This window comes from Uloborus diversus, chromosome 5, assembly GCF_026930045.1.
Source record: "Uloborus diversus isolate 005 chromosome 5, Udiv.v.3.1, whole genome shotgun sequence".
NCBI classification, from domain to species: domain Eukaryota; kingdom Metazoa; phylum Arthropoda; class Arachnida; order Araneae; family Uloboridae; genus Uloborus; species Uloborus diversus.
Window position 1 is genome coordinate 18,204,110 of NC_072735.1, and position 22,944 is coordinate 18,227,053.

A 22,944-nucleotide genomic window follows, 5' to 3' on the forward strand; every position below is an offset into this window, starting at 1 on the left:
ACGAAATTCACTGACTTGAAAAGCAATATACTATTCATATTTCTAACAAACAAAAAATAAATTAAAACTCTAAAAACGTGTTTCTGGAATATTTTTTTTTTGTTCACAATAACTAGTAATAACTGCATTAAAATTCAGTAAAAATGATAGTTGTAATTGGAATTTTTTTCAAAGTCTTCTCGAGGAGTTAAGTTTGAGACTATGACTCTCTTTTGAAATTTTTGTCTTACAAGGAATTCTTGGAGCCCTTTAATCCTTCAGTCCTCAATTTTCAATAGTAAATATTAGGGTTTTTACTGAGTTGGAGAGGAAAGTGACCAACTCCGACTCCTTTACCCCCAAATCAGCCCCGATCCCCCCCCCCCCCCGCCCTCCGACACACGCACACACAAATCAATCCGCATCCCTAGCAGCGCTACAGACTCAGAGGAAAAACAACGGATTGAATTTAGCCACCGAATGCGACATCTTTGCTCCGAAATCAATAGGACTCCACGACTCCGGGTTAGCTTCTCAGAGTTGATTATAAGTTCAGAATTTTTCGACCAAAAGAATCTAGTGTAGGGTGGATCAAAAATACAAGTAAAAAAAAATGTTTTTTTTCCTAGATAACAGGACACCCCTCAATGTTTTTACACTGGTAAAAATATTCAGAAACGTTACTGAGTATTTCCGTGTAACGTTTCAGGATTTCAGTGGTTTTTTATTCACTTCTTGGAAAAATCAAGTATCATTATCAAAACGTTCCCTGAATTGCTGCAAGTTTCACGAATGCAGATTTCTCACTGTTGTGAAAAATATTTTTAGCTACCGGTTTAAACACTGACTGAGTGTGTTTATAAAGTGTATCGGCATCAATTTGAATACGGTCTGTCCATGCTGGTTAAGCTCCCTAAGGGAGCAAATAGGTATGGACGACGTTGCTTTGCAAAAATTGCAGGTGAGTACAATGCTCGATACTGGCTTGCAATTCTGGCTTGGTTATGGCCATGTTTGCTATAATGGTAGTGGGACTTTCGTAATAAATCTGGAAGGTGACAAGTTAATATATTACACCTACCTGAGTTTTCTCGAAAGTTCCAGAAAAAACGACTGGGTTTAAACTGGAAGGTTTCTGAATTTTTCAGGAGGCTTCCGGGATAATTTCAGGAATGTTACTGAATTTTAGCGGGAAAACGTTCCTGCGTTTTTGTAAGGTGTCTTATTGCCAGAAATTGATCATAATCAGCTGCCCATTATTTTCCGGAACGATTCTGAATCGTTTTTTACATTGTAGACTTGTGGATAGTAATACATTGGAAGAATTTTAACTTCCTATTTCAACTGAAAGAGGGTGCTCAACCCCTTTCCCCAAACTTCATACGTATGGGGAAGGGGGTTAAAAAAATTCATTGAACTGAAAAAACAATACTACATTTTATACTATACACGTGTAATGTGCATATACATTGCTATAAAATAATTGTCTACAAAAGAACAGCTGGGGAAATTAAATGTTTCTAAATTTGTGGCATTTTCTATGCTACTGCTAATGTTAAATGAAGGGTACATTGAGCACCCTCTTAAACAGGGCTGGACTGGCCAATCGGGCAGTAGGGCGATTGCCCGAAGGGCCGGTGGGTCGCGGGGCTGGTTGCGATTTGTGATCAGAGCCTGATTACCGCAGGGGCATGCGGGGCACAGGCCCCTCTTCTTTGACTTCAGGGGGCCCACATTCTCCTTAATTTATCATGCTAATTAAAAATAATAATTTCACGCAGAATCTAGAGTACAATGATATAACTGATATTTTTGCAAGTGACAAGACGAGAAAAAAATCTCTTATTTGTTGATGAAAATTCCCTTTAAAAATTTGATCTCTTTGCAAATCCCAAAACCACTCCAAGTTTAGTCTGTATTTACCATTAAAAGTTACATCATAGATAATTTTTATATTTACGGTTTACTGCAATGGGCAAAATTTAACAAAGTCTGATACAATTATTGTATACTGCTCTTCTACTTTTTAAATGTATGAGGTACCACCAAATTTAGTATGGTTGTGTTGCTACGCAAGAATCGAAATATTTTATACCTTCATGATATAGAATAAGTGGGAATAGGGGAGGGAGAGAGCACAAAATGAATTTCATGCCCAGTGTCTTCAAAAATCTTAGTCGGACCCTGGGGGGGGGGGGCAAGGCCCGATTAAGACGTCGAGGGGCCCTAGGCCAAACCCTTTTTCAGGCGCCCCAGTAATCAAACATTACCGCTTTTTTGGTTAGGTAAACTAATTTTAGCCATTTGGGGGCCCCTAAAGAGCGGGGGGCCCTAGGTCAAGGCCTAGTTGACCTATTCAGTAATCAGGTACTGGGGGGGGGGGGCCTAAATTAGAAATGTGCCCCATGTACAGTCTCAGAATGATCGGCCTCTGTTTGTGTTAAACGCCTTTTTTTTTTTACCCTTGCAATGCAACACTCTTAATGAATACAAGTCTGAAGGACCGTCAAATTTGGTAGTGCCTGTGCCAGGACTACATTTAATAGCGCCTTGAGATCTTGATAAGCAATAAGGCGCTGAAAATAGGTTTAATACCAGGAGTGCCCATAATAAGGAATTTTGTGAGTGCACTCATGACTGCGGAAAGTCAAGACGGAGGCCCCCTGTCTGTTGATTTTTGGACCCCCTTTGCGATTCCGATGCAGCCTAGTTTCCGACTAGGCCGAGATGGCCTTTCGACAGCCCTGATTGTACTTCAGGACCGTCTTCAAATGGGTATAGAAGGTGCTACCTCCTCCTCCTTCTTTAGAATTCCATTCTAATCATATTTTTGTAATACACAGAAAAAAAAAAAAAAGCCTTCGCAGTCTAAATTTAAAGTTTCTTAGATTTCTCCGAAACCCCTAATCAGATCCAGACAAAATTACCATGGGACCATCTGGAAAGTATACCCTTTCAAACAGTGGCGCACACAAGGGAGGGGTCCAGGGGGTCCGGACCCCTCCCATAAGTCTTGATATTTTTCCTGATTGATTACGATTTTATGTATTTTGCACGTAGAATAGTTTCAAACAAAGGAAACACTATTTTCAGTTCCAATGATAAGTGAAAAAATAAAATCCTCATGTTAAAAGATTTAAAAAATATTGTGAACTTTTCCTGTAATGAATGGTCTCTAAGAAGCAGAATGGGAGTTATAAATGAACACAATGTAATAACCATATTTTTAGTTTTGTAATTACAGATTAAAATTACATTCTATGAACTTGAATCCATTTTTTAATTATCAAAAAAGTAAAAGCGTAAATTATTTTGCTTTCTGGTTATTTATTTAAGCACATTTCATTAAATAATGTTAATTATTTATTCAGTACTTTATTTTTTACTGTTTTTCCTTCTCGGGAATCGATTAAATAAAGTCAATATGCTTGACAGCGAATTGGGGTATGATATGAGAATGAGGCTTTCGATCTCGGACCCTCCCCTTGCAAAATTCGTGTGTGCACTACTGCTTTCAAACAAAAAAAGAATTTTTCAAATCGGTCCAGGGGTCTTGGAGAAATTAGAAAACATACATAAAAAGCCGCATACGAATACATACATACCCTCCTTTGAAGTCTGTTAATAATGAAGCCGGTTAAAAAAGTATCCTGAACCAAATAAATGTTCTATCCTCTCAGAAATGTTTTGAAAACTTCCAAAACGTGTGTTTTGAAGTGCTCTAAACACTAAAAACGATTCAGAAACGTTCCTGGAAAATAATAGGCAGCTGACGTGCCCAATTTCTTCCAGTAACATATCTTGGGAAACCCAGGAACGCTTACCGCCAAAAGTAAGTAACCTTTCTGAAATTAACCTTGAAACTTTATGAAGACGTGCGAAATCTGCCCTGTTAAAACCAGTCATGCCTCGAGAACCGTCTTAAAAAATCTTAAAAACCGTCTTAAAAAATCGAGTAGGTTTAGTGTAATTGCTTAGAACCTTCCTAATTTACCAAGAAGGCTCCATTAAAATCAGAGCGACCACTGCCAACGCGCTGCAAGAAGGAACCAAGCACATCTCTTGCCTGCAATTCCTGCCTTGCAAAGCTGTAGCTATCCATTGACATTTTCGCTCTCATTGGGAGCTTAGTCAATCTGGACAGGCCGTACGCAACCTTAGGCCGATACACTTAATAACCACGCTCATTCAATCTTTAAACTGGTTGCTAAAAATATTTTCCACAACAATGAAAAGTCTGCACGCGTGCAACTTGTAGCGATTCAGGAACCTTTTTTGTGATGATGCTTGTTTTTACGGGGAAGTAGGTGAAAACGTGTGACATCCCGAGACGTTCCACGGAAATAACCAGTAACGTTTCGGAATTTTTTTACAGTGAAAAAGGAGATAAGTGTCCGTGTTAAAAAACTATCTGAAGATTTGCAATGCATTGATTTGCAATGAAGATTGCAATGCAAATTTGTTTACTAATTTATAGTTTGTTCCGTTCATAGCTAGTTAAATTATTTATAGTTCGATAAAAATTTCTAAGGAAATTTTCAACAATATTTCCAACCTCTGACTTTTAACTTGAGTTTTCAGCGAAACTTTCGATTATCACTCTCAAATATGAGTTATCTACGCAGATTTTCCAATGTTTTTTACAGTATGATAAGAGGTTGTGCTTCTCTTTTCCAGAGGAATCACCGACATTTTGGTTTGAAATGGGACAAGAGGATCTTCAAGACTCTTTGCGTGTTGTTCCGAACACCAGAATCGCAAAAAACCTAATCATCTTCGTCGGTGATGGAATGGGGGTCAGTACTGTCATGGCATCAAGGTTATATCAAGGACAAAGAGAGGGCAGAGTTGGAGAAGACAGTCAACTTAGCTTCGAGAAATTTCCGTACTTGGCACTTTCAAAGGTTCGTGGTTTTCATTAGATTACTAGAAAATTGCCCGTCAAGGTATAACGGGTGAAAATTGCTTATGCATTTGAACGAAGCAATTGCCTATTTGGTGATATTTTGATGATTGAAATATTAACCCTAACTGCAGTGGATTAATCCTAAACTCTAGTAAATAGCGTTAATTGTTGACCACTTTTTCATTTCTTCATTCTCCTAAAATGACAGTCTTACCCGTAAAACAGTTAAATTACCGGATCCAGTTCAGCCTTGTCAAAATAAAGTATTTCCCTGCATCTCAAACATGACCAAAAAATATTATCAAATTATCATGCTATGGCGCGAGTTTCATTGTTGGTGACGTCACAGATCGTTACTCGATCAGTGAATTGAATGTTATATACATGAGGATTTTTAATTATCTTTTCATTTGTCACCATAGAAACTAACACTGTAAAAACGATTCAGAAACGTTCCTGGAAAATAATAGGCAGCTGACGTGCCCAATTTTTTCCAGTAACATATCTTGGGAAACCCAGGAACGCTTACCGCTAAAAGTCAGTAACCTTTCTGAAATTAACCTTGAAACTTTATGAAGACGTGCGAAATCTGCCCTGTTAAAACCAGTCATGCCTCGAGAACCGTCTTGAAAAATCGAGTAGGTTTAGTGTAATTGCTTAAAACCTTCCTAATTTACCAAGAAGGCTCCATTAAAATCAGAGCGACCACTGCCAACGCTCTGCAAGAAGGAACCAAGCACATCTCTTGCCTGCAATTCCTGCCTTGCAAAGCTGTAGCTATCCATTGACATTTTCGCTCTCATTGGGAGCTTAGTCAATCTGGACAGGCCGTACGCAACCTTAGGCCGATACACTTAATAACCACGCTCATTCAATCTTTAAACTGGTTGCTAAAAATATTTTCCACAACAATGAAAAGTCTGCACGCGTGCAACTTGTAGCGATTCAGGAACCTTTTTTGTGATGATGCTTGTTTTTACGGGGAAGTAGGTGAAAACGTGTGAAATCCCAAGACGTTCCACGGAAATAACCAGTACCGTTTCGGAATTTTTTTACACTGAATGATTAAAAGTTTTCATCAGAATTTCATAAACTTATTACGTCAATCGGAACAAATCCTTTTGTTCGAACAACTCTAATCTTATATAATTAAAAATTGAGTGTATGTACAGTCATAGAAAAAAAAAAAACGAAACACTTTTAATTATTCGGCCATTTTTCATGCTAGAAAGGAAAAAAAGATGTCATCCGACTTAGTTTAAAGTCTTCTTTAAAACTAGTACGTAGGTAAAATTTTGATAAGGGACCATATACAAAGCAAAATGAGCACCAACTCTTGATTTTCAAATGGGAACCCCTAATTTTTGCTACATAATTATGTTTAGACCGCAAAATACAGCCAGGATACGAAATTTCACTGCATTCCGTGCAGTAGAACAGGAGTTATTAACGAAAAACGTTTTAGGGACCATCCCCACATTGAAAACGCTTCTTTCAAGGTCACGGTTTATCAAGTAACGGAAGGTGAACAATGAAAAGATCGAGATTATCCAGCTCAACTCATGCTTTTTTGAAGTTCTCTTTTCTTCCGTAATCCGATACTTTTTAGCCGATTATGTTGCGGCAAAAAGCGATTTACGGTCGTTTTTTTTTTTTTTTTTTTTTGAAAAAAAAAAAAAGTAAAAATATTTATTGATTTTTGTCTATCTGCATTAACCTAAGAAAGACGGATGAGGTTTGGCTGGTCCATCGTATAGATCGCTCTTTAGTAAACCGAATAATGACAAATTAAAAGTAATGGAACTTTTTGACTTTTCCTAATATAAACCTATTGGATTGCTCATATAATCATTCAAGCCTCATAGAAATGTAAATATTCAACTTCATACCTAGAAACATGATGTGAATATGTTTGATAAATGTTGCACCTATGTTACAGGTTTATTTTGGAATGAATAAAAAGTCTTTGATTGTAAAATGGAATTGCGCGTTTTTAATTTCGCAGAACATCGGCAGAAGTTTGAGCCATCGCACACAAAAATATAAAAAATATACCGCACAACGTGAGAAGACGCAGCATTAAATAGATTGGAGACTCGAGCGAAGCAAGGTCCATTTATTCCGTGAAAACTTGCTCTAAATACATAAAATGAACGAAGTATCAATCTAAAAAATAAAGCAGAAACAGGAGAATATAAATACCCGTTAATGAGCAAACCCTTTATACTCGAACTTTATTTGGGAAAAATTTGGTTATTTGAGTTAACACAGTGGAAAACACAGTAATTGTTTTAGCGGCTTTTTTTGTAATCAAAAAACGAGAATTTGTTTAAAATCTAAATTTGATGCGCAAGATCATAATGCGTGGTATTATTTAAAAAGCATAACCTAATATGCGGTTTTAATTAAACATGTAATTGCTCATAAAAGCAATTTAGGAAAGTAATTTCCCAATGCTGTTTCTAGCAACGAGATTCGAGATGGTTCAACCCGTAATTTAAAAAAAAAAGTCAATTTAATTTTAACCAAGGTGAAGGGAAATCTGACTTCTTGTCATTTCTCCGATTTTCTAACATTACAAACAAAACTTAGCTTTATTTGATATTGTTTCGCGCACTATATACTTGCACACTAGCATTGTCTACAGCATCAGGCTGGCGCACCTACAGCAATAATATAGGCAGCATACCCGACAGGCGGGTTGAACTATCCAGAAGCTACGATTTCGTCCTCGCTGCACATTTCGCAGACTGGAATCGGAACTAAGCGTGTGGGATGCGGAAGTCATCTTATTGAAGCTGAGAGTGCGAATAAACTGGTAGGCAAAGTAAATTTATCTGCTGTATGTTTACGGCATCTCACTAGTGAGATAAATTTTCTTCATCCACCAGTTTTTAGGCACTCTCGGCTTCAATGACATGACACCTGCTACATTGTTCGGTTAAATCTCGTTCAGGGCTGTTGTGTTCAATATTCGGACTCACAGCAGCCATGGAATGGGAAAACCAATTCGCAGTGAAGACGCGGGCCGCATTCAGCCCGTGACGTTGGTCCATGTGGCCCGTTGTGTGTTCAAAGAATAAGAACAGGAAGTGGAAGTAGTTCCAGTGTCACAAAGTTGGAGCCGAATATCCAGATACTGGATTCTGAAAAAGATACATTTAATAAAATAGGCACCCATTAGTTGATAACAATATTTTTTTTCACTTTCTTTCTTTGACGATATTTTTCCATGTTGTTCAAAAGAGAAGAAAATATTTTGAAATTTTATCATTGTCTTGCGAGAATTATTTTAATGTGAAATGCACGCCAATGACCGAGAAAGTAAATAGAAAAATAGTATTTAAATTATAATTAAGAATAGACAAAAACTCAACTTAATCTAACACGCAAATTAATGTTTTGTTAAATCTGTGACGAAGTCAAAAAAAAAAAAAAGTTCACAATTAGCCACAACTACTACTTTTGTGCTGAATACAGCTCAAAGCACGCGGCCCACTAGTGCGATTGAGATTTCCTCTCCTAGATCCTAACACATTGAAAATTATTCAAACTCTATACAAAAAAAAAAATAATTCCTAAAAACCAGTAAACTTATCTGAGAGCAATTATTATTTTTTGACCCATTTGGATACTGTTAAAGGAGAAACTTCACACTGTCGGCTATTTTTCGAGTACTTTTTCCCGAATTAGACAAGGCAATAATTTTTCCTTTTAGCAAATTATCAGCGGGAAGAGCCACTAATTCTACACTCTATTGCAACATGACTGGCAAGACACTGGAGTTTTGTTGTATGTTTCTGTGAAAAAGTTGTGCATGTTAATTTTTTTGAGCAATCACAATTGCTTATTGCTTTCATTTGACTGTTTTAATGTGATATCATTTTATTTTCCCACCAGCACCCTCCGCAGCACCATCGTCGGCCGGCCGCCTCACGATGCTGCTCCTCTGGCGAAAACCGTCTCCAGGTCGCGTCAATATCCTACACACACACATACACGCACTCCTACACACACACATACACACACTCATGCCTGCACAGACACAAACACTCATGCCTACATACACACACACACGAACGCCTACACACACGCGCGTATACCCACACATACGAACGCCTACACGCACACGCGCGTACACAAACACACACGAACGCCTACACGCACGCACATGCATACATACACACACACGCACCCACCACGCATGCGCTTGCACAAACGCACACGCGCATACATACACATACACGGCTCGTGATTGCGAAAAACATTATTTGAATTCAAGATGCCAAAAATTCAAATTTATATATATATATATATATATATATATATATATATATATATATATATATATATATAATTTGAGTTATTGTTTTACAAAAGGCAATGGCTAAACTCAGAAAAAAAATAAATAAATAAATAATAATTAAAAAAAAAAAAAAAAAAAAAAACAGAAGTATTTAAAGTATAGCTTTTGATTTAAAAAGTTCTATAAAATATTCTTTTATTAGACAATGAAGTAGTGTTTTCGCATTATTTACACATTGACGTCTGAACGATATCTACAAAAAACTGACGGTTGCAATATTGTGTTGTTCTTCTGCAGAGACAGCGAATAAATTTATGCATTTAAAAAATTCATAGGCGTAACTCTAATGTAGAAAAACCACGTTATAATTGGTTTGCTTAGTTTGTTGAACAATTTTTTTTCTTTTTTTACGAAGAAACCAACTTTCATAATTTCTGTTTTAAAAAAGTATACGGTCCCCTAAAGTAGGAAAAAAGGAATTTTTAAGCATAGCGCAAAAAACTACTGAATATTTTGAGCTCAAATTTTGGATTCCCTCATAAAAGCTCTTCTAGATTGTTTTTCTGTTAAAATTTAATATGGTTTCAGATCATATTTTTTTTCAAAAAATATTAAAATAATTCATAAAAAAAACTAAAATTACATTTTGGGCGTTATAAATGATGTTTTTATTATTGGGTCGATTCATATTTTGATACAAAAAAAACAATCTTTGCCGTGCCTAATCTAGTTTTTGTGTTATGAGTAAAAATATCAAAATACGTTTTAACATTACGAGAGGAATTTTTCAAAACTCGATTCTGAAGTAACGGCTGGATCGAATTAAACAAAACTTTGTATACAAAGTTAAAAAAAGATGCTGATTACAAATATGTGATAAAAAAGGGGGTTCTCATTGAAAATTTTGAAGTTGATGCTCATTTTAATATGAAGACGACCCCTTAACAACAATTTTTTACCATAATTATGTAGAACTTTTTATTCCTGAAACAATGACACCTTACACGTGTCTCTAGTATCAATAGTCTTTGAATACGATCGAGTGTTTCGTTTTTTTTTTCTATGACTGTACCTATGTATCTATGTATGTACAGTCATAGAAAAAAAAACGAAACACTTTTAATTATTCGGCCATTATTCATGCTAGAAAGGAAAGAAAGGTGTCATCCGACTTGGTTTAAAGTCTTCTTTAAAACTACATAGGTAAAATTTTGATAAGGGACCATATACAAAGCAAAACGAGCACCAACTCTTGATTTTCAAATAGGAACCCCTATTTTTTGCTACATAATTATGTTTAGACCGCAAAATACAGCCAGGGTACGAAATTTCACTGCATTCCGTGCAGTAGAACAGGAGTTATTAACGAAAAACGTTTTAGGGACCGTCACCACATTGAAAACGCTTCTTTCAAGGTCACGGCTTATCAAGTAACGGAATGTAAACAAAGAAAAGATCGAGATTATCCAGCTCAGTTCATGATTTTTTGAAATTCTCTCTTTTTTTCCGTAATTCGATACTTTTTGGGCCGATAATGTTGCGCCAAAAAACGATTTACGGTCAAAAACTTTTTTTTTTGAAAAAAAAGTTAAAATATTTACAGATTTTTGTCTATCAGAATTAACCTAAGAATGACGGACTGGGTTTGACTGGTTCATCGTATAGATCGTTGTTTAGTAAATCGAATAAGGACAAATTAAAATTAATGGAACTTTTTGCCTTTTCTAATATGAACCTATTGTATTGCTTATATAATCATTCAACAAATTAGCCTCACAAAAATGTAAATATCCAATCTTATACCAAGAATTATGATGTGAATATGTTTGATAAATGTATTGCACCTATGTTACAGGTTTATTTTGGAATGAATAGAAAGTCTTTTGATGTAAAATGGAATTGCGCGTTTTTAATTTCGCAGAACATCGGCAGAAATTTAGGCCATCGCACACAAAAATATAAAAAATATACCGCACAACGTGGGAAGACGCAGCATTAAATAGATTGGAGACACGAGCGAAGCAAGGTTTATTTATTCCGTGAAAATTTGCTCCATATACATAAAATGAACGAAGTATAAATCTGAAAAATAAAACAGAAACAGGAGAATATAAATACCCGTTATTGAGCAAACTGTTCATACTCGAACTTTATTTGGTAAAAATTTGGTTATATGAATTAACACAGTGGACAAACACGGTAATTGTTCTAGCGGCTTTTTTGTAATTAAAAAAAAAAAAGAGAATTTGTTTCAAATCCAAATTTGATGCGGAAGATCATAATGCGTGGTAATATTAAAAAAGCATAACACAATTGGCGGTTTTAGTTAAACATGTAATGGCTCTTAAAAGCAATTTAGGAAAGTAATTTCCCAATGCTATTTCTAGCAACGAGATTCGAGGTGGTCCAACTCGTAATTTAAAAATACAAAAGTTATTTTAGCTTAAACCAAGGTGAATCGAAATCAGACTTCTTGTAATTTCTCTGATTTTGTAACTTAGCACCATTCAAACAAAGCTTAGTATCATTTAATTTTGTTTCGCGGACTATATACTTGCAAATGAACATTTCCTATAATGTGAGGCTATAGGCAGACGCACCTAGAGCAATATTACGCAAAACATAACTGAACAGATAAGTTTAATCTATCCAGAGACTACACTTTCGTCCTTGCTACGGATTTCGCAGACTGGAATCGAAACTAAGCGTGAGGGATGCAGAATTCACCTCATTGAAGCTGAAAGTGCGAATAAACTGGTAGATAAAGTAAATTTATCTGCTGTATGTTTACGGCATCTCACTGGTGAGATAAATTTTCTTCATCCACCAGTTTTTATGCACTCTTGGCTTCAATGACATGACACCTGCTTCATTGTTCGGTTAAACCAGATGTTCGGTGCAGGGCTGTTGTGCTCATTATTAGGACGCACTGCAGTCATCGAATGGGACAACCAAACCGCAGTGGAGACGCGGGCCGCATTCAGCATTCGCAGTTGGTCCATGTGGCCCGTTGTTTGCTTAAAGAATAGGATCAGAAAGTTGAAATAGAGTGTCAGTGTCCTAAAGGTGGGGACGAATATTCAGATATAGGATTCTGAAAAACATGCGTTTAATAAGATAGGCATCAAGTAGTTGAAAACAATAATTTTTTGCAACTCTATTTTTTTTGTCGATATTTTTCCACGTTATTAAAAAAAAAATTGAAATTTTATCTTTGTCTTGCGAGAATAGTTTTAGTGTGAAATGCACAGACAATGACCGAGAAAATAAAGAGAAAAAAAAAGGTATTTAAATTATAATTAAGAATAGACAAAAACTCTACTTAATCTAACACGCAAATTAATGTTTTGTTAAATTTTTGACGAAGTCAAAAAAAAAAAAAAAAAAAGTTCACAATTAGCTACAACTACTACTTTCGTGCAGAATGAGGCTCAAAGCACGCGGCCCTCTACTGCTGCTAAAATTTCCTCTCCTACCACATTGAAAATTATTCAAACACTTTACAAAAAATAATAATAATAATTCCTAAAAACCAGTAAACTTATCTAAGAGCAAATATTACCTATTGACCCATCTGGATACTGTTAAAGGCGAAATTTCGAGTGCGGCTATTTTTCGAGTGCTTTTTCCCGATTTAAACAAGGCAATAATTCTTCCTTTTAGCAAATTATTACCGGGAAGAGCCGTTAATTCTACACTGTCTATTGCAAAAAAAAAACAGAAGTATTTTAAGTGTAGCTTTTAATTAAAAGAGTTCTATAAACTATTCTTTTATTAAACAATGAAGTAGTGTTTCGCATTATTTACACATTGACGTTTGAATGATATCCACAAAAAACTGACAGTTGCAATATTGTGTTGTTTTTCTGCAGAGACAGCGAATAAATTTATGCATTTAAAAAATTCATAGACGTAACTGTAATGTAGAAAAACCACGTTATAATTGGTTTGCTTATTTTGTAGAACATTTTTTTTTCTTTTTTTACGAAGAAACCAACTTTCAATATTTCTGTTTTAAAAAAGTATACGGTCCCCTAAAGTGAGAAAAAATGAAGTTTTAAGCATAGTGCAAAAACTACTGAATATTTTGAACTCAAATTTTGGATTCCCGCATAAAAGCGCTTCTAGATTGTTTTTCTGGTAAAATTTAATATGGTTTCAGATCATATTTTTTTCAAAAAATATTTAAATAATTCATTAAAAAAAAATAAAATTACATTTTAGGTGTTGTAAAGGGCGTTTTTATTATTGGGTCGATTCATATTTTGATATAAAAAAACAATCTTTGCCGTGCCTAATCTAGTTTTTGTGTTATGAGTAAAAATATCAAAATACGTTTTAACATTACGAGAGGAATTTTTCAGAACTCAATTCTGAAGTAACGGCTGGTTCAAATTAAACAAAATTTTGTATACAGAGTTAAAAATGAATACTGATCACAAATATGTGATAAAAAAAGGAGGTTCTCATTGAAAAAATTGAAGTTGATGCTCGTTTTAATATGAAGACGACCCCTTAACAAAGATGTTTTAACATAATTATGTAGTACTTTTTATTCCTGAAACAATAACACCTCACACGTGTCTCTAGTGTCAATAGTCTTTGAATACGATCGAGTGTTTCGTTTTTTTTTTCTATGACTGTACCTATGTATCTATGTATGTCCAAGCTTCTTCTCCCGAACGACAGTGAACTGATCATCGAACCAGGTATCGATGGATTCGTAATCCTCCCGTCTTCATGTTTGGCTATTTAACATAATCCTCCGATAATAATTAGCGGAGATATCAATTAAAAACTATTAATTATGACTCTTAGATTTCAAAATCAAATCCCTATTTTTCGAAGGCTTTCCTCCATTCAAATTATTATTCAGTGCTTCATCTCAACTTTCCGCAACAGTGCTTTTATTAAAATGTATAGCGGTGAAGAAAATCATTGAGATGAAAGGTCTATTGCCTTTTTTTTTTCTCGAATATGAACAGGTAAAATTCTTCTTTTTGTTTTGAGGCTTTTCCTGTAATCAGGGGATTTGAAATGTTTACTTTTTGGGGTCTTTTCCGCAATCTGCCGCAAAATTTCACTGACTTTTTTTTGTTTTGGTTCAAACCTGAGTGTTGAACACGCGTCACTTTTATTTTCGAGGTGGACCGTGCAAAGCCGGGCGATTCAGCAAGTAGTAAAATTAAAAAATGATCAAATAACCTTTGTGCTACAATATGATTAAAGTGAAAAATCAACGTAAATAAAGCACACATTCTCAAGGAAATACAGCATATAACTATTTCAAGGCTACAATGGAGCCTCTTCATCAGATCAAGAAACTCACCAAGCAACCAGAAAGTCATGAAGAACTTAACGTCAACCAGGTGAACACCGGTATTTATACCAAATGGATCAATCGATAGGAATTTTTGATTTTTGGGATGCTTATTATATTTGAAAAAAAAAAAAAAAAAAAAATGCGGCAATGAAAACAGATAAAATTTTTCCCTCTTTCAAAATCCAAACTCCTTAACATTGCAGATTACGCGTAATCGACTGCATTTTGGCGTGCTAATAATCGAGCTTGGGCCACTGGAGACATTTTATGCGATTGGTTCCAGAGCTCTTTCCAGAAGAAAAGTTATTAAACTCACACAGTTCAGAACTCACTGGAAGAAGAGCTTTTAGGAGTGACAAAGTAGGCCAAAACTAAGGCTCCTATATACTATACGAGTCGACGCATTAGCTTAAGATTAGCCTTTTTGGATCGGAGCGCATGTTTGAGTGGTTGTGTTTGTTGGCGAGTAATCGCGTTTGGTGACTGTTCACTGTGATCATTTATTAGCAAGCACGTGAGTTGTTATTAAATAAAATATTATTTTCGGTAAATTTGGCGAAATCCGAAACTTTGATGTGGTAACCCTAGCAGCGCAATAATGAAAAATCCGATCCAAAATGGCTAAACTTAAGCTGATACGTCGGCCTATCTATATAGCGACTCTAGCCAAAATCAACGAGGATCCCGACGGCAATGACAAACAACCAAAAACGTTCACATTGAAAGTTTTGAGTCATTCCTAGACAATAGAAATGATCTTTTCGATTTGTTAGTGAAGGAAGATTCTATCGCGGTAATGGCGCAAGTGATCATGGATGCGTTAATGCTCTGCAAAGAATTACAGAGAAAAATTCTTAATGACTGCCAAAAGAATATCATTGCCAGCTCCTCTTTATAAACCGTACACGAAATTAATTTATGTTTTCTTTAATGCATGTTGTGCATAAAACTCGATATAAATGCACACTAAACTTATTATACAATTAGTCATCACTAGAATGAAGTATTTTGTTATCTACGGAACCAAACCCCTATTTTAACACTAGTATTATAGGTCTCAATTTACGCGGTTTCGATTTACGTGGCATTTCCGTGTAACGTAACCCTCGCGTAAAACAAGGGTCTACGTATACAAAAAAACGATTATTTGTACGACATGAAATTTACTCACGTTAGAGATAATTCAAAAATTCAAGCTGGTTCTTTGATGGAGGCAACTTAGTCAATGATATTTATGTAGAAGGAGGGAGTTGGAACGACACACTTGGCTAAACGATCATAATGTATTATTTTTAAAAATATTGTTCTTGCGCCAACTATCCTCTGTGGCTATAACTAGCCCTGATCTACCCAACTTCTTTTTTAGGTCTCCCACACACGAAGCAACTCAGTTGAGTCAACTTTCGAATGGTCGGTTTTCAGAAAGTGTAACTCGGTAAAAAAGTGAAGGAATCGCTCAGCATCCTTCACACGATAGTCAACTCATCAGGTACGCCCAACACATTGTGCAGCTACCATTCTTTTCTCAAAAAGTTGAATCAGCTTACTCAACTCATCAGGATATTGCCAAGCGTTTGCGAGCAAACTAGTTGACTCAACTCGGTTCTGTTTCAACAGCGTTGCGGAGCACCTGCTCGAATGCATTCAGCTTATTAGATGAATAGTTGAATCAACTAATTTGGATCGTGTGAAGACAAGGATAAACGACAGTCAACTAGTTGACAGAGAACTTTTTCGTAAAATTGATTTAACTAACCGTCTCGTATGACTTAATAACGTTCAAATTAACGAACTGATTTATCTAATGACTCGCCATCTTTTTCTCTCTTTCTCTCTCAGACATACAGTGTTAGTCATCAAGTACCGGACTCCGCATCTACAGCAACAGCTCTATTCACTGGGACTAAGACGAATTCTGCTATGCTAGGAGTTTCTGGAAGGGCTAAGGCCAACGACTGTGATTCAATGTTCGGAAATCAACTCACATCCATCTTAGACTGGGCACAAGAAGCTGGTAGGTGATTTAGTTGCTTAATTTAAAGAGGAAAAAATTCCTCTGAAGCCTTTTTTTTTCTGAGCAATCACGATTGCTTATTGTTCTCATTTGACTGTTTTTGGCGTTACCTCTGCAGCATCACCGTCGACCGCCGCCTCACGATGCTGCTGCTCTTGCGAAAACCGTGTCCAGGTTGCGTCCGTATCCTACACACAGACGCATACATACACACACACACACATACCTACACACACACACATACACACACACACACACCTACACACACACACACACTCCTACACACACATACACACACTCATGCCTGCACACAGACACAAACACATGCCTACATACACACACACGCACACGAACACCTGCACGTACACGCACATCACTGCGTGCACAACACTCACACACACGCACCCACACACATCCGCCTACACAAACACACACGCTCATACATACCGACACACGCTCGTGATTGCGAAAAACGTAATTGGAATTCAAGATGCCAAAATTCAAATAAATGTATATATATATATATATATATATATATATATATATATATATATATATATATATTGTAACGGATTCGGTGCGACTTCCGCTTTCTTGAAATGAAAACACAGTTCTTGATAAAAACACAGGAAATTTATTTACACTATGTACAGGAAAGATCTTCAACAACTGCGAAATTATTCATCAGCAATTAAGCAATTAGCACACAACACCGTAAACTCAACGTTTACACACGTATTTACTTCCAAATACGAAAACAACACAGCGAAATGCCTCGCTATAAACAGAGCTAATACACACTCAGCGCAAATTCTCAATCGAAACTAACTGTTTATCCATCGCTAACGGCTTAAATACACCGAAAGAAATCTCTCAAATATTCCACACGCTTCCAGAAATGCGTAGACCGTTTTACAACTACACTTCCATTGATAAAATCAGTGAATGAAATAAGAAAAAAAAGAATAGGGGGTTGTATACTTTAGCCATATGTTAAGGGGTTGTATATTCATTACGGGAAACTATTTACAGGTTACGTTACTACAATAATTACTATTTACAGAATTTGTAACATTGCCCCCTTCCCAAGGACTGCACGTCCCGGGCAGTACAATCCCCAGAAAGGGTGCCAAACTTCTATCACAAGTTTACAAATATACACATTAATTAATAACTATCAGATACAGAAAACACAATAATAACAAGAAATATTACTAAACATTAAAAGCAAAAATTATCTACAACTTTTATGTTATCAACCATGGTTGTTTACGTAATATTCATGAACTATGGCCATAGTATGGGGCTAACCGATCATAATGTACAACCCTAGGTTTTGCATTAGGTGATTTTTGGATCCTCACTACGACGTCATTTAGTCGGTTAACGACTTTGTAGGGTCCATCCCAATGCGACTGCAATTTGGGTGATAGACCTTTCCGTCGGATGGGATTCCATAACCAAACCTTGTCGCCTTCGTTGAATTCATGTCCAGTAGACCTTGTGTCGTATCGGGTCTTCATGTTCTCCGCCGCGATGTTGATTCGCTCTCGTGCGAAGTTATGAACGTCTTCCAACCGGGCCTGGAGATCCTGGATGTACTCCTCAGGCGATGAAGGCGCACCCGGAGGACGACCGAAGACGAGATCACAAGGTAGCCGAAGCTCTCGTCCGAAGAGCATCTGAGATGGGGCATATCCGGTAGTCTCGTGGACAGCACTGCGGTAGGACAGCAGGAACAAAGGTAGCTTCTTGTCCCAATCCTGTTGATTTCTGGATACCATAAGCGAGAGATTATTTAGTATTGTGCGGTTAAATCTCTCCACCATGCCGTCCGATTGTGGGTGTAGTGGTGTTGTCCTAGTTTTCTCAATTCCGAGAATTTGACATAGGCCCTTAAACACAGCAGAGATGAAATTCCTCCCTTGATCGGAATGAATCTGCAAAGGTGTTCCGTATCTCGAGATCCAATGTTGGACTAGAGTCTCTGCTACGGTGGTAGCTTCTTGATCTGGAATGGGATACGCTTCGGGCCATTTCGTGAAATAGTCGATGGAAACAAGAACGTATTTGTTCCCATCAGCAGTTCTTGGTAGAGGACCCAGGATGTCGATCCCAATTCGTTCGAAAGGAGCTCCAACGTTGTACAGATGTAGCTTCCCTCTGCTTCTCTTCCTCGGTCCTTTACGAGCAGCACAGGCGTCACAAGAATGGCACCACTTCTCCACGTCATCCTTCGCCTTGCTCCAGAAGAAGCGCTCCCGAACTTTATTAAGGGTTTTCAAGACACCAAAATGTCCTCCAGTCGCACTACTATATATTTCTTTCAGAACATCTGAAATCCTTGATCGGGGAAGTAGTAACTGCCACCTAGACGTTTTGCCGTCATCAGATTCCCATTTTCGATACAGTACGCCGTTCCGTAAATGGAGTGAATTCCATAAAGCCCAGTATCTTTTTGTTGCAGGACTGAAGATAGAAACGTCCTGCCAGCTAGGGCGTCGACTGTCACTTTCCATGAACTCCAAAATTGGTTTTATGTCGGGGTCTTCAAGTTGATCTTTTCGAACTTGGTCATCACTCCATGGATCAGGTTCTGATGATGTTGGAGTCACTGTCACCTGATAGGCGGTAGCGCTAGTCGTTCCATACTGTTTCTCGATTCGGGAACAATAGTGGCAGTTCTCAGGACAAGGTCTCCTTGATAAAGCGTCAGCATTACCGTGAGATAACCCTTTTCGATGCTTGATCTCCATGTCATATTCCTGGAGCCGCTGTATCCATCTGGCTATCTGGCCTTCCGGATTTTTGAAGTTCAAAAGCCAAGTTAATGAGGCATGATCTGTCCGAAGCAGAAATTTTCGGCCGTAGAGGTAATGATGGAAGTGTTCTACAGCTTTCACTATGGCCAGTAACTCCTTTCTGGTGACGCAGTAATTCCGCTCCGACTTTGATAAGCATTTGCTCCAGTAAGCGATGACATGTTCATTTCCGTCAATTTCTTGGGATAAAACAGCTCCGATGCCCTCGTTGCTCGCATCAGTGTCCAGGATGAAGGATTTTTCAGGCTGAGGATAGGCGAGGATAGGCGTTGATGTTAAAGCCTCCTTCAGTCGTAGAAATGCATCTTCGCATTCTTTGGACCATTCAAACTTTTGCTTGCTCTCCGTCAGCTTATGCAAAGGTCGTGCAATGTTGGAAAAACCCTTCACAAACTTCCTGTAGTACGTGCAGAGCCCCAGGAAACTTCGCAGCTGATGGATGTTTTCGGGACGACTCCAACTCTTGACCGCGGACACCTTTTCCGGATCGGTTTGTACACCCTCAGAAGAGATGATGTGACCAAGGTAGTTCACTTCCCGGCGGAACAAATTACATTTGGACGGGCTTAACTTCAGATTGGCTTCCTTAAGCTTTTGCAGCACCTTCCTAAGATTTGCCAGATGTTCTTCGAAGCTGCATCCCACGATGATGATATCGTCTAAGTAGACCAGACAGGATTCGTAAGAGAGTCCTCTTAACACTGTCTCCATAAGACGCTCGAACGTAGCTGGTGCATTGCAGAGGCCGAAGGGCATCACTTTAAACTGCCATAAGCCTTGTCCAGTTGTAAACGCTGTCTTCTCTCGATCCTCAGGGTGTATCTCAACCTGCCAGTAGCCGCTCTTCAAGTCCAGGGTCGAAAACCACTTGTGTCCGGAAAGAGTGTCCAAGGTATCGTCTATCCGTGGAAGAGGGTAACTGTCTTTCTTGGTGATTTCATTCAGTCGTCGGTAATCGACACAAAATCTGGTGGAGCCATCTTTCTTTCGGACCAAGACGATGGGAGAGGCCCAAGGACTGGATGACGGTTCGATTACATCATTCTCCTTCATCTCTTTCAGGAGGGTTTCGACCTCTTCCTTCTTAGCGAACGGTAGTCGTCTTGGATGCTGTTTAATAGGGGGGTGTTCTCCAGTGTAAATCCTATGCTGCGTTAAATTCGTACGGCCAACATCCTCCGATGTAGATGAAAACAGATGTTTGAAGTCGTCCACCAATTGTTCCGCAGCAGTTCTTTGATCCTTCGATAAGGGTGCACTACCAATTAACTTCGACGCCAAGGACTCAGAAGACACAGTTTTGGGGGAATTGATTCTTCTAATGATGCAGTTTACTGGAGTACAAGTTGCCAACACTTCACCTTTTCGGATATTCCTTGGCCTTTCACTCACGTTGGCGACTCTCACAGGAATTACATCCTTAGAAAGGTCCACAAGCGTAGATGCTACCAGTACTCCTTTTAGGCTATTGCTTAGGTTAGGGTATTCAATGAGTCCAAATCGAAAACTATTGCTTTCTTCAAGGGAGCCAGGTATTAATGATTCTGACCTTGAGGGAATCGATAAATCTGTTTGAGCTATTATTTGATGAGCGGATTTTACATCACTCTCTGCAGGGAAAACGGCTATGTCTTCTCTCATCGAGTGCAGCTCATTAGTCTTGAAGTCGAGAGTGAAGTCATATTTCTTCAAAAAGTCCAATCCGAGAATGAAGGGGTCCGTGATATTAGCGACGAATGCCGTATGATGGTAGGTGGCATTCCCAAACACTATTTCCAAGTCCACTTTACCGTCAATCTCAATTTTGTCACCTGTCACAGTCTGGAGACTTACGCGTGGCGATGTCCACAGCAGTTTCAATCCAAATTCACGAGCCACATCTGTCCTAATGATTGTCACATTGGCTCCAGTGTCAACAATCAGTCTGCAGGGGTTCCCATTTACATGTGCGTAAATGAAAAGTCCATCACTGCCACTACTAGAAGAGGAAATCTGCAGAGCTTTAGTGGTGGTGATTTCCTTCCCTCGCGTAGCTTGGCGAGCCGGACAACTCCTTCGCAGGTGTCCTTCACTACCGCATTTCCAGCACTTCTGCTCTTGTTTCTTTTGGGCTGTTATGCTGCTCAAATGTCTTGTCAAGTCACCGAGTTGTCTCTCAAGTTCAGCGAGGTGGGACGACCTGGAATCAGACTCATCAGCTTCCTGAGTCCGGATTAGATGGTGATCCACACGGGTTGCTTCTTGGGCGGCCTCGTATCTCATCGCATACACAACGGCAGAATTCAGGTCTTTGACATCCGCCATCCGTAGAGCTTTCTGGATTTCCGGATCTCGAACCCCGTCGATGTAGTAGTTGAGTGCCAGGTTGTCTCGAACATCCGCAGGACAGTCGCAAAAAGCTAGATGAGACAGTCTCTCGATGTCCGCCGCAAGCTCTTGCAGGGTTTCCCCGGTTTTCTGGAAACGGGACTTCAACTGGAGTCGGCTGAAGTCTTTCTGGCACTTCTCACCGAAGCGAAGCTCCAACGCAGATGTGAGGGCGGCGAAATCCAGGCGCTGGCTGTCCGGAAGGGTCTGAAGAATGTCCGCTGCGTCACTTCTCAGGGATGCTGCAAGATGACAGGCCTTGGTAGCAGAGTCCCATCCGTTCGCTTCCGCCACTATCATGAATTGAGTTTTGTAAACCTGCCACGAAGTTTTCCCATCAAATGTGGCAAGTTTAATGGACGGTCGAGCAACCGATGTGGGAGCGCCAAACTGTACAGAGCTGCTTTCCGCGGTCGCCAATCTCCTTTCCAGGTCTTTAAAGATGTCTTCTTTAAGTTGATGAAATTTTCTATCTTCTTCTTCCAGTTTATTTTCTACAGCATTGCATCGGCCTTCAACGGAACTTAATTTTTCTTCAAATTTCTCTTCGATTTTATTTTCCACTGCAATGAATCGGCCTTCAACTGCCTCAAACTTTCCTTCAATAGCATCAACTCGATGCTCTATCTCATTAAATTTATTTTCCATCACAGTCTTTACCGAAGTAAGATCGTTTTTAATTTCCTCTTGGTTAGAAACTAGGTCATTTTTCAGCACCGTTAAATCACTTTTCAATTGGTTTTGATTAGCCGCCATATCATTCTTTAATTGTTCTTGATTAGCTGCCATATCATTTTTTAATTGTTCTTGATTAGCTGTAAAACTTGCAGTCAAGTCACTTTTTAATTGTTCTTGATTAGCTGTAAAACTTGCAGTCAAGTCACTTTTTAATTGTTCTTGATTAGTAGCCATATCACTCTTCACAGAGGTGATTGCGTCAAGAAGTTGTTTTAATTGTTCATCCATTGCGCGAGTAATCACCATAAAAAATAAAGTCCTAATTCAAAAAAAGTCTTTATGAAAAAATGTCCAAAGTCACACTTACTCCAAGAAAGTCCAGAAGAAGCCCCACGTTGGGCGCCAAATTGTAACGGATTCGGTGCGACTTCCGCTTTCTTGAAATGAAAACACAGTTCTTGATAAAAACACAGGAAATTTATTTACACTATGTACAGGAAAGATCTTCAACAACTGCGAAATTATTCATCAGCAATTAAGCAATTAGCA

General features: G+C 38.1%; 1 protein-coding gene across 1 annotated transcript in view; it reads left to right on the forward strand.

Annotated features, from left to right (window-relative positions):
• The first annotated feature begins 910 nt into the window (after positions 1–910).
• LOC129222470 (alkaline phosphatase, tissue-nonspecific isozyme-like) overlaps positions 911–22,944 on the forward strand; it is a 41,176-nt gene continuing 19,142 nt past the window's right edge. The window contains exons 1-3 of the mRNA XM_054856984.1: positions 911–1,034; positions 4,657–4,883; positions 16,354–16,528. Of these exons, the coding sequence (XP_054712959.1) occupies positions 911–1,034; positions 4,657–4,883; positions 16,354–16,528 (526 nt within the window). The remainder of the gene's footprint in view (positions 1,035–4,656; positions 4,884–16,353; positions 16,529–22,944) is intronic.